Source organism: Miscanthus floridulus, chromosome 7 (genome assembly GCF_019320115.1).
Source record: "Miscanthus floridulus cultivar M001 chromosome 7, ASM1932011v1, whole genome shotgun sequence".
NCBI lineage: Eukaryota > Viridiplantae > Streptophyta > Magnoliopsida > Poales > Poaceae > Miscanthus > Miscanthus floridulus.
Genome location: NC_089586.1, coordinates 26523469 through 26535902, shown reverse-complemented (window position 1 = coordinate 26535902; position 12434 = coordinate 26523469). Strand labels below are relative to the sequence as shown.

The 12434-nt window shown below is 48.1% G+C and overlaps 2 protein-coding genes across 2 annotated transcripts; both read left to right on the top strand.

Moving 5' to 3' along the window:
* Nucleotides 1–2985: 2985 nt before the first annotated feature.
* On the top strand, nucleotides 2986–4325 carry LOC136462896 (myosin-3-like). Its single transcript, XM_066461939.1, has 3 exons — nucleotides 2986–3406; nucleotides 3538–3760; nucleotides 3850–4325. Exons 1-3 carry the CDS (start codon nucleotides 3126–3128, stop codon nucleotides 4210–4212), a joined length of 867 nt encoding a protein of 288 aa, XP_066318036.1. The 5' UTR covers nucleotides 2986–3125; the 3' UTR covers nucleotides 4213–4325.
* Nucleotides 4326–7693: 3368 nt separating this feature from the next.
* LOC136462894 (F-box protein At5g03100-like) lies at nucleotides 7694–10072 on the top strand. Its single transcript, XM_066461938.1, has 3 exons — nucleotides 7694–8912; nucleotides 8993–9154; nucleotides 9260–10072. The coding sequence occupies exons 1-3, from the start codon at nucleotides 7947–7949 to the stop codon at nucleotides 9623–9625; spliced, it is 1494 nt and encodes a 497-aa protein (XP_066318035.1). The 5' UTR covers nucleotides 7694–7946; the 3' UTR covers nucleotides 9626–10072.
* Nucleotides 10073–12434: the final 2362 nt, after the last annotated feature.

Genomic DNA, 12434 nt, shown 5'->3' with positions numbered 1-12434 from the left:
CCTGTGGAACAAGGACGACATAGAGATCATTCTCCCGACGCCGACTTCTACGCCGATGGCGACACCAGCATCACAACCATCCATTGCCGGATCTTGTCCCCCCGATGATCCGGATCATGGCGACGGCGATGACTAAGGCAATGGCGGGGATGACAAGGGAAGGAAGTCACCCCGAGGCACAAGCCCTCACCCTCGTTCTCCTCCTCCAACAACAAGTCCACCTCCACCTCCCGACAGTCCGTCTAAGGGCACAAGCAAAGGACCGAGAGGCACGGAGGAACCGGGGGCAAAGACACCGCCTGCTGCCATTGTGAGCACAAGCCACTGTCCTCCACCGCCGGCGAAGACTAAAGGCGACCAAGGGCATCTCACATACCCACTTGAGTTCGAAAGGTATGGTAGCGGCGAGCATAATTTGCTAATAACTTTTCTTTGCCATAATATGGTACTAACATTTCTATCCCAGGCCGAGATCACCTTTCCATCTATTTCCTGAATCGGATGACTGCCCCGGCCATTACGAGCATGGGAAGTTCATGATAACCAAGGCCCAGCTCGTCGGCGAGGAAAGGTGGGAGACAAGGAGGTTTCATCTCTGGTACATGGAAACGGCAAAAGCTGGCCTGCATGGTTTTCTAGTCAAGGTTGTGGCGGAGTACTTCCACTTGCCCGGCAACGATGTAGAACTCCCCATGGACTTCCACGACATGTACAGACTACTACGGGAACAAGACCTTGACATCGCCTAAGTCACCTTGTTCTCTATGTAAGTGATGAATTGCGAGTTTCACATATCACCTGCCTTTGAATCGGTCAAGACTACTTATATATGCCACGATGGCTTGTCCTTGCAGGTTGATGGCCTATATATCCAAGGAACTAAAACTTGATGTTATCTATCTATCTCCAATGCATATTGCTCAAAGAGTCATCATTGGTTACCACCTAGATGACAATCATCCAACCATGAAAGACTTGACCAAGCGACAGAGAGAGGTGCACAGGAAGAAACTGATGGACAATGAGAAGTTGAACATTTCAAGGTACATACTAGGAGCAATGAAGAAGATCAGGAGAAATGGGTGTATCGTAGCTGCCTACCACTTTGGGTAAGTCGAAGACATGCCTGTAGAGATAAGTGGGTAGCTAGCTAGTATTATTATTTCTCGTCGTAACCTGTATTTTGTTTCAATGGCGCAGCCAAGGCCTTGAGGGTCACTAGGTTGCATTTATCATCTACCCTTAGGATGGCAGGGCCTGCGTATTTGATTCGTTGAGAATGCCAAACTTAAAAGGGTACAAGGCCTTTGAAGATTGCCTCAGAGTGTAAGTGACTGAACTGTCTTCTCATATGCGTTCTAATGCCCTGCCTAATACTAGTACATTTCGTATAGCGCTTATAAGGAGTACGCGAAGAATCCTGAATGCTATGATCGAAGAACAGAGAATTTTAAGGCTAAGCATAAGAACCGCATCAAAATCAGACGCAACTTTCCGGTAAGTATTTGAAAGGTTTAATTGTGCTTTCTGTTCATAAGCGTTCTAATGCCTGTATTCTAATGCTTGTGTATCGATCATGCAGTGTGCCAAACAACCGGTAGGATCACAAACCTGTGTCTTCTACGTCTGTGAGTACCTGAGGGAGTGCAAGCAGTACAACAACAGTTGGAGGGTGCTCAAGAATGGATTGAACTGGTGGAGAAACGTGCAGAGCACCCAACACTCCTTCAAGCAGACAAAGACGGACATATGTAAGTTTGTCTTAGACAAATGCGTGCTTGAAGGGAGCACGTTCTTCAATGAGAACAGCCAGCTAGCGATTTTATCGGAGTACGAGAGGCTGAGGAAATGACCCACGATGATGCGTCCGCAGGATTACTCCTTAGGGCATGTATAACGATTTTAATATGTAAATGTAATGAATTAACGATGACAAGAACGACTAAGTGAATGAATATATATGTATATTATCTCATGTGTAATGCCTGCATACTTTTTAAGTTTAATCTGTGAAATCTGAATGTGATTTGAATTTGAATTTATATGCCTGCTGTATTTTTTTTAATTCAGAAAATAATTTACCGAGGCGGGCAAATAATAATGCCCGCCATGGCTAACGAACATAACCGCGACGGACCACGAAAGGTGTCCGCCGCGGTAAAATAATTTACCGTGGCGGACGGTGCAACGTGACCGCCGTTGTAAAAGTATATTTACCGCGGCGGGCACGTTACACCGCCCACCGCGGTAAATCGGTTAACCGCGGCGGGCAAAGCCGCCTACCGCGGTTAAGCCACGATTTACCGTGGCCTCTAGGCCGCGGCGGACGGCTTTGCCTGTCGCGGAAAATAAAAAACGTCCGTCTACAGTAAAGTTTGTGTAGCAGTGACTTAAGCTGTGGGCGGGGCCATCTTGCCTCAGTTTTTGCCACAACATGTTCCTACGTAACACTTGTCAATTAACTTGCAACTAATCGATCTTGCGTATGTCTGTGTAAATCTTGGCCCCACCGGATTTAGACCCTGGATCCACCAGGGTTATACAGCAATTTAAGTTGGAATATTTTAAGTTACATTTAAAAAAAACAAAAGATGCATGGTAATATAAACTTAACCGATAGGTCTACAGCTATCTTTTGCAATTTCCCACATTCAAGCCACCACCGTATATAAGATTCAGAACAAAGAGTCCAATCTTTACATGACGGAAGGGATAGATGATAAATATGTTTGATTTTGGCCGTGAAAGTGTGAAGACTGAAGAGGCCTACACCGATGTCTATGGATATGGACTGTTATTTTCAAAGAGAGAGAGATCCTATATTCCCGGACGCTCTCCTCTCCGCTCTTCAATCCCCGACTGGCCCTTCACAAAAACATCTCCATGCATGCGCGCATGCTGCATGCACCTCCTCGCTCGTCGATCAATAAACGGCTTCCTATTCCGATGCTGCAGCAACTCGTTGCGAATTCGGCTCTCCTCACCCGAAACTCGTCACGCATCGCGCGCTGTCGCTATGAAATCTTGATGCGATCTCACGAGGATATAAGAATCGGCTTGCGACGAGGCCCGCGCGCCGCCCCCTTGCCGCATCTGCATTTCTGCTGTTGTCAAGAACGCCGGCCATGGTGATGTCGGCGCTGCCAACGTCCGCCCTGAGCTCCCTGGAGGCGATGCTCCACTCTCTGATGCGAGGATCAGGAGGAGGAGGAGGAGCGGGGGGTGGCGATGACGACGACACGCCCATCGACGACACCCTCGCCTCGCCGCCGCCACTTCCCGCGCGGCCGACTCCGCGAGGCCGGCAACCTTTGCGACCGTGGTACAGAGTCCGGGTCCAGGCCGCAGAGCCATGGGCGCCTCCGCCGCTGCCGTCGTCTCCTTCACCGTCGCCGTCGCCTATTGAGGTTCCGTGGCTTCAATTCACTTCCCCTGTCGTCGACATTATCAGCATCGGCCCGGCCATCATTGGTTATTTTGAGGAATGCACGTGACTGTTGTTCGAGGTTACAATGCCTTGCGGTGATCAATGGCGCCGGAACCCGAAGACGCGAGGATGGCGACGGAGGATGTTTCAGCCTTGGTGGTGGAGGAGCTGGAGAGGAAGGCGGTGGAGGTCGAGGCGCGGCTGCGGGAGAAGGAGGAGGAGAACGCCGCGCTGAAGCGGCGGATCGAGAGCTACCACATCCGGTGGCTGGAGTACGAGATCAGGACCAAGTCCCTCGAGGAAGCCTTCCATGAACAGATGGCCGCTCTGCAGGTTCGCCGGAGTCTCGAACGCTCTGCCAAAAAAAGATGTATGCATCTGAAACTCTGAACGCTTGCATGATATATGTGTTCATCATGCAGATGGCTCAGGACACTGCACGAATGGCCGAAGAGACAGCGTACGATCGCCGCGGACCCTCGGAACCCCACAGGGAGACGGCGGTCGAGGATCCGCCGGTGGTGAGGCTGTGGCACGGCCGGGACCGTCTGTCGTCCGTGGGCGCCAGGCGGAGCGCGGTGGGCCGCCTCGGCTCGGAGTTTCGGCGGCAGAGCCGTACGCTGGAGCGCGCCGTCGAGCCGCCGCCGGCCGCCAGCTCCGCCGACGACCTCAAGAGGCTCAAGGCGCAGTTCCGCGCGTGGGCCAAGGACTACAAGGCCCGGCTGCGCAGGGCCCAGGCCGAGATCGACAGGGACAAACGGCGTAGGGGCAGCTGCTGGATTTGAAGTTTTGAACGAACATGTAATGCACATGTGCGGTTCTTGTTCGGGTTTTGAAAATTCCTTTCAGTGCTCCCATGAACGAATTTCATAAAAAGGATCACCTTCGGAGTAGAAAACATTTCAGAATGACATGCAAGAACGCAGACCGAGCAGTTGCTTTCACAGTTTAATTAGTTGTTCAACCACTGGAGTAGCATGCAGCAGCTAAACCCCAGCGCATGATGATAAGTTAGGCTTAGATTTCAGGTGAGAATTTTTACCGGTCTGTTTATTGTACCGGCTTGTTTGCAAGCTACTGCAGGATTTGACGGCTGGGGGTAAATACAGGCTGACGATGGCGCCTTCCGGTCCTTACCTGTGACGTTGTGGCCGACGGAACGAAGCAGTGAACAACGAAAGACGCGGCCATTTTCTCTGCAGCGTTAATGGCACAGCTATTGGTGTCACGTCAGGGAAATATCCGAGACGGCGAGAGGAGGGGATGAAGGAGACCGGGCGGAAGGTTCGTCCCGGACATTTTCGCAATGTGCCAATGTGTGTTACTGTGGAGAATATTTGAAAGTCATGACGTCCCCGAGATCTTGTTTGTTCTTAACGAATTGAGATCAAAGAGCAAAGAAAGCAAGCACCGGCATGGCTGTTGGATTTGGGTGGCGCACGTAGATTCTTTTGCTCGAGTGTGTGAAAATTTTCTGGTGTAATGAAAGCGATGGAAAATACTACCGTCATCAACATAAACAGCATTTGTCCTGCGAGTCTTTACTTGGCATATTTGTTGTGGTAGTGGGGAATATAGACGACAGTGAGACGTGGTTGCCTTGTTGATTGGAAAATAGGTGAGTTATATAGGTGTTTTGAGGAATTTAGCAAGGGATAAAGTTAGTGAGGGGGAGGAAAAGAGAAATAATTACATGAAAAAGGTTGGACTCCTGGCCAAAAGTTTTTCTTTAACATTTTGTTTTCATTCGCTTATTGGTAAAGTTGATAGTTGCATTACAACCATTAGATCGACGATCATGCGATCCGAGGGTCAGGATGCTGCTACATGGGATTACCTCATTCTTATGCAATATCCTAGTAGGACACATAATCAAAATCAACTAAATCGGGACATTTGTTTTTTTTTTCTTTCGAACGGTAACTTGAGTTTATATAAATCTATTCACACCTATGATCTTGGTCATAGACGGATTGCTTTTTTTTCAAACAGCTCCTTGTCTTCTTCATGTCTTCTCTTCCTCCCAATAACACCTTCTTTTCTGGCATCCACGTCCACCTTAGGCCATAACCCTGCCTAACTACAATGTACCACCTAATATAGCCGCTAATGACTCTGCCTCTACTACACCAATGTGGCATTCTCACCACCTTGCCTCATAGGTCCCGTTTGGCCGGGCTCCGGCTCCGGCCTGTCGGCCCCTGAGCGGCCAACACCATGTACTATTCACCGGAGCCGTTTTTCTGTCTCCTCCTTTCCTCTCTCACAGAAACCGCTGGAGCCGGAGAAGCTCGTTTTTCGGGCTCCGCGGCTCCGGCTCCCCTGGCGCCTATCGGCCTAACTACAGTGTACCGCCTAATATAGCCGCTAATGACTCTGCCTCTACTACACCATTGGGGCATTCTCACCACCTTGCCTCATACTATGGCTGCCTGACGAGGCTGCTCGCCACTGTTCCTCCACAACACTCAACATGATGCCTCCGGCCCAATTTGTAATCTCGTTGCAGTGTCATCCACTACTAGGCTGACCTTCCTCATAGCTTCTAAGTCCAAAAAACTTCAGAAACACTAAAACTTATTGCCTTCGACATGCATCCTTGACTGTCTTCTTGGTGTAATCAAGTTACGAGTAAGTCATAAAATGCATGGTTTTTTTTAACCGAATACATGGAGATTTCACTAAAATGATTATCATCTAGTAAATATTACGGAAGATCCCCTCTAAAGGAGGGAGACCCATAAAAAGGGAGGAGATAAATATTTATTCTAGAATTGAATTAGGAGGCATTATATGCGGGAGGCAAGGACACGAAAAGAGAAACAATTACATGAGAGTGTTGGAGCTCGTGTTGAAAAGCTTTTCCTTTAGCAAAAATCTTTATTTTGTCATTTATTAGCAAAAGAGAGACATAAAAGATCCTACGACTCGCAATCTTATGGTGATTTGAATGTAGCTCTCATGATTTATGGAGGAAAAAAATGATACAATAACTTTATTTTAGGGATGATGCTACATGATAACATGGGGTTAGCTATATTGACGGTTTTAATGCAATATCCGGGTAGAATACAATCACAACCAAAAGACATTTTTTTCAAATACAACGATACTGGTTGTAACCTTTTTTATCTTCCACGTCACATACTCAACATCGTCTTCTTTCTCCTGACACTGTCTTCTTCCTCTCCGGCATCGCCTCCATTTTAGCCTCAAAGCCATCCTAGCAATGGTACCACCTATCACAACCCCGCTAATTATCCCACCTCCGCTTGCTATCATCAGCCTTGTCATGCCATTGACTGCTTGATGTGACTCCTTGTCATAGCCCTTTGTTATCGCTCCCGACAATGACCCTTTTATTGTAATCTAGTCAACTCCTCCACTTGATGTAGCCGGGCCTACCTTTCTTATAAGTTTTACGCCCAATAAATTCCCGAAACTCTAAAATTAGACGGCCCCTTTGGAATGTGGATTTTTTTTCCATTCCTTGTTTTTTCATGAGAAAATAAATTGATTTCTGTAATTTTTTTCATACAATTTGTGTAAAGTCCCTACACTCCAAAGAGACCCTTAATCTCCTTTGGCAACTCTTTTGGGCCGTCTCTTTCTTTAGACGAGTTACACATAATAATAAGTCATAAAAGAGCTACAAACTTCATATATATGTTAGATTTTAGCCAAAGGGATCATAAAAAGACACATGGAAGATCCTCTCAAAAAACAAGCAGGAGCACCAAAGAAGGGAAGAAGTATGTTTTGGTCTCGCAGAAATAGCAGTCATTTTATTTGAAGACTCAAAACTAGGAAGCATTTTATTTGAAGGCTCAAAACTAGCAGGCATTTTATCTGTTGGCTCAAAACTAGCAGGCATTGGGGAAGAAGTATTTCTTGCTATCGAAGACGTTGCAGGCATTTTATTTGTTGGCTCAAAACTAGCAGGCATTGAGAAGTGTGCAGAAAGGCAAGCAGAGCAAAAATGGGTGAGAAATGAGGAAGGGCGGTGTGAACGGCAGCAGGCGAGAGAAAAATGGAGGCGAGGCGCGAGGCCCGCGGGTCTGGTGTGGCCGGCGTGGGCTCGTGGTGTGTGTGAAAAGGGCGCAGCCGGCGACCCGGCGAAAAGCCGGGATGGTAAAGCCGCGAGCGCAACGCAAATGGGCGGGGTCCGACGCGAGCGGGCGGAGGAGCGCGAGCCGGACGACCAGGGCACCACGCCACCACCAGTCCACCACCAACAGCAACAAGTAGCCAGCCAGCCAGAACGCAACACGGCACAGAGAGGCAGAGAGAGAGAGAAGGGGGAAAGCCCGGCCCGAAGCGAGCACAAGAGGCCACCGCAGCGGCCAGGCGGCGAGCGAGACACCTCCACACGGCTCTCCCCCTCCTTCCCTTCCCCTTCCGTTTCCTTCCCGTCCCTGCTCACACCTCTGTAGCTGCGCCCGACCGAACCCCCTACGGCCCTACCCCCGTGGAATCCTCCCCCGATGCGGCGCCGATAGGGGCCGGCGGAGGAGCGGGAATGGCGGGGCACGGCGAGAAGCGGCGCCGGACGGGAGGGGCCCACGAGGAGCCGGAGGAGGAGGACCGCATCTCGGACCTTCCCGACGTCCTGCGCCTGCAGATTCTTAGCCTGCTGCCGCTCAAATCGGCCATCCGCACCGGCGCGCTCTCCTCGCGGTGGCGCCGCCTCTGGGCGTACCGCTGGCCGGAGCCGTCCTCGGTGAGCATCCGCCTCCCGCCCGGCGGCGGCGCGGCGGTGGCGGTGGCGGCGGCGCGCGCGGAGGCGCTCGCGGGGATCGACCGACGCGGGCGCCGCCGCGTCGATGGCTTCTCCCTCGCCTTCCATGGCGGGCAGCTCACGCAGGCGGACCTCAACCGCTGCGTCCACTACGCGGCGGCGTGCGAGTCCGAGGACCTGCACCTCCGCGTCGACGGCGGCGCGGGCGCCGGCCGGGGCTCGCGCGGGGGCACGCGCCGCCCCGGCATGCTCACCGTGCAGTTCCCCGTGGGGAGCCCGCTGCTCGCGCGCCTGTCGGTGCGGGGGCTCAACCTCACGGCCGTCAACAACGCCATGGTCGCCACGCTCGAGGTGATCCGCCTCCACTCCGTCTTCCTCACCGACGCCGCGCTGCGCCGGATGGTCGCCGCCTGCCCCCGCCTCCGGGAGCTCGACCTCCGTTACTGCCGCCGCCTGCGCCGCGTCGACTTCAGCAACGTCGGGGTGCCCAACCTCAGGAGCTTCACCGTCGTCGACTGCTCCCGCACCACCGAGCTGCGAGTCCCTGTCGCGCCCCGCCTCCGGTCCTTCCGCTTCAGCGGCGCCTTCCTCTCCAGCAACATCCTCTCCGGCGCCAAGGGCTCTCTTGAGCATCTCTACCTCTGCTCTGGCGGGCCAGAGACCGGCCTTCCCACCACCAACTTGCCCTACGCAGTTCCTCGCCTGTCGAACCTCACTGTCCTCACCCTCTGCAGCATTGCCCTCCAGGTTTGCTCAGGCGTTTGTGCCATTTCCTTTCAGCCCATTTCACTGCCTCAACGCTTATACTTGTTCGCCTTGCCCTGTAGTATGTTTCTTCTTTCACAGCCAAGGCTGTAACGGAGAGCAACCTGCATAGCTTGAGGGAGCTCCATTTGCTCATGTTCGGGATGGCCAACTCCAACCTTGCTGACATCTATAGCTTCCTCAAGACCTGCACGTGTCCTCAGTTGGAGCGCCTCTTTGTGCAGGTCTCTATTTTTTTCCCTCTTATTTTCATGAAAAACTGCATTCGATTGCTTAGTTTGTTGATGGATATCTGATCTGTTTCTCAACGTGCTCCACTGGACATGCAGCTCCCGACAAATACCGGTGATGCATTCACGGAGAATTTCTTGAAGGTGGCGGAGGAGGACCCACCAAAAGGTGGATTAGAAAACCTTTGCTTAGCCAAGATGACAAATTTCAAGGGCCACCGTAATGAGATGCAACTAGTAGGATTTCTGCTTAGAAAGTCTAGTAGTCTGAAGAAACTATTTCTGATTGCTCCTAAGGAGGATCACCCTCAAGGACTCCGCAAGATTCAGTCAGATACGCTGCCTGATCTTCTAAGAAAAGAAATATTGCATCTGGAAAGAGCTTCAGCAAATACCCAGATATTTTTCAGTGAGCCTGATGCTCAGTCCCAGCCATTGCATTCGGAGGTCTTTGTCAGGTTTTAGCTTGAAATGAGCAAACGTTGTAGTAGTCCAGTTTCTGCTCCTATAGTTTTAGATTTCTAGCTTTTAGATAACCAGACATGGGGAAAAAGTGTCTGCAAGGCATACAGAGTTTGATATATGTTTTCTTTTTGCAATTCATATTACATTATTACTAAAGAAGTCATGCATACTGGTTGAAATGCGAGCTGTTCTGGTCTGCCACATTTTCTTCTTCTCATCCCTCTCTTCTCTCCCTGTTTGTGTTCATGATCTCTTTGGAGTTGGCTTATTATAAGTTGCTGTTGTACACAACCAACCATCTAAATAGGTATAGTTTCCAAGCTAAGTTTCATATAACTTGTCATCTGTCTTGAGTTACTCCTGTAAAAAGATGCATCAGGGGAATCTTGTAAAACTGCCTTTTGGGCGGATATTAACTTTAGTATATATGGACTCTACATCTGCCTTCTCTGTTTGTTGTATGGATGAAATTATGGTTGCTTAGATAGCAGTGGTAGCACAGGGCATGCGTTTTAAATCGATATAATCATATGGACTTGGACTTCTGTACGCTAAAGCTTTCTTTCATATTGTATCCATGATACTGCACATCTCTAAGGGAACTATCATTTGTGGTCCTTGCATCCTGGTTTTATCTTGTGTGTCTTGCATTCTCTGTATTGTTATCTAGCATCTTGTTATGGACACTGCAGTTCACTTGGAGTCTTGTAAGAAAATGAATGTAATATTTGGAACCATATATGATTTTTTTTTTCTTGTCGTTGACACTCATAAAGGTGAACATGGTTCAGTGCAACAGCTTGACACGGGTAGCTTGAAAATATCACTGCAAATATGTTGATTTTTTTTCTCGAACACGCAGGAGAGCTGCGTATCATTATATTAAAAAGAAAACTGTAGTATGTTGATTGTTTTACCTTCATGCCAAAATGGCAAAATCACAGACTTGCCTGCCGATGTCATCTGTTATGAATTTATACTTTATATGGAAATTGCATGCCGCTGTTACTGGATGTGTTTGGGATAATTGGATGATTCTGTTTTTTTCCTTTTCCTTTTAATCTTTTTACACAAATGTCTTCGAGATGAATGGTGTGTGTGTGTGTATTGCGTGGCCCGCCTCCTTTGTGTTAGTGTGTGCACGCGTGTGTCTGATTGTCTTAGAATTACCTTCCAGTTTGGTTTGGTGTGGCTACTATAACCAGTTTAATTTAATTGACTTTGCGCGGATGCAGATGGGGAAGTGAGCTTTGCTACTTAGTAATTTATGTTTTTTTGGGCCTACTGGAAATTTGAGATGACGCACTGCCAGAAGTTCTGCATTATTTCAATTACTATCTTGTTTCTTGGTCAATTTCCTTGTGCCTAGTGCTGTTTATTTTGGGGGCTGTGTGTATTTTTCTTCCTCTTAGGTAGTTTCTTCTCCTGTTTGGTGGCAGCTTGGGGGCAACCTTTGTGCTTGACGCTTGCCTGCAACACCTGGAACACCTCTGTTTCTACTTAACTGAATGGCAGAGCTCCTGCCTTTTTTCTTAAAAAAAGAATATATAATTGACAGTCTGTTGTTGATAGTATTGCTTTACATCCTTAAAATGCTATACCTGGTACTGGTAAGTTGTTTTTGTTCAATGTTTAGGTCATTGAGTTTTAGTGGTGGAGCTAGACGAGATGAAATGCTGTGGTGTTCTTAACTAGCTTTGCAGGATGCAGCCACTAAGGTACTTCCTGGGGTGTACCATGGCGGTGAAACCATCTTTGTGGAAATTCTATGGTGCTCCTTTTGTGAAGTGAAAGCCATATCACCTTAGTGCTTTGCACTTTTGCCGTATCCTTCAAACCATGCAGAGCTATAGAGCCACACAGCATAGTGAAATGATATGGATAATGTTGGTAAAGGTGTCCAGTATCTTTGAGCATTCTTATGCACTTGTATGTTTGAAGCAGTGATATTCGTGCATAACCTTCATATTTTGAATTTGGTCAATTATTTTTGAAACTTTAGGCTGCCTAATGATGTCCAGGAACAAGGAATCATACTTGATGTGAAGTTGTGGAAATGGATTTTTGATTTATGCAGCTTAGTGTTTGAAGATATATTACAAGTGACATAAAGTTTATGTGGTTCTGTTGTAAGCAACATGTTGACCACTTGACTATTAACGAGAAAATTGGATATTTGCCACTTGGGTGGATGACAAATGGGTCTATTGTGTCTATGAATGTGGGTCCAATGGCAAATCTGCAAAAGGTCCATGTTTCGAGTCCTAAGTATCCAAATCTCTCACTATTAACATGCAATATACCGTTGCTTTTTGACTCAATGCATCTATCTGTATTGCTTCAGATGTGGAAATGTAAGTCAGCATACTCTTTTAGACTTGTTTTAATATCAATAGAAGTGCACACTTGGAAGTATACCTTCGGAGCAAGCTGTGTTCAGTAACCACTAAGCATTTTTACTACATTTTAAATACTGATTCTGGAACCCACTGGTCTATTGTGGTTTCTTCATTAATGCCAGTTTTTTTTTCATTAATATTTGCTATTGTGTAGTCTGCAATCATTATAGAACAGATTTGTTGAAAAAAGTACTTTACCTATCTATTTTCTCTATTTATATTGCCAACTTGTAAAACACAGGAATAAGATTATGCTTACAATATCTTAAAAGAGAGTGATATGCTGCTTCAGAAAAGATCGCTTATGCTGGTGAGGAAAAGAAGGTATATCCTACTTTGTGTAAATTAGTGGTGGGGCTGGTGGGATTGACCTTGCAGTGGAGGGGCTTGATTTTATTATTGAACCCTTG

Bases quoted from the DNA above. Each gene is read 5' to 3' on its own strand.
- LOC136462894 (XM_066461938.1), top strand. From the start codon at position 7,947: ATGGCGGGGCACGGCGAGAAGCGGCGCCGGACGGGAGGGGCCCACGAG. The intron at 8,913-8,992 runs GTTTGCTCAGGC...CTTGCCCTGTAG, and splicing joins TCTGCAGCATTGCCCTCCAG to TATGTTTCTTCTTTCACAGC. The intron at 9,155-9,259 runs GTCTCTATTTTT...CTGGACATGCAG, and splicing joins TGGAGCGCCTCTTTGTGCAG to CTCCCGACAAATACCGGTGA.
- LOC136462896 (XM_066461939.1), top strand. From the start codon at position 3,126: ATGGTGATGTCGGCGCTGCCAACGTCCGCCCTGAGCTCCCTGGAGGCG. The intron at 3,407-3,537 runs GGTTCCGTGGCT...ATCAATGGCGCC, and splicing joins CCGTCGCCGTCGCCTATTGA to GGAACCCGAAGACGCGAGGA. The intron at 3,761-3,849 runs GTTCGCCGGAGT...TTCATCATGCAG, and splicing joins AACAGATGGCCGCTCTGCAG to ATGGCTCAGGACACTGCACG.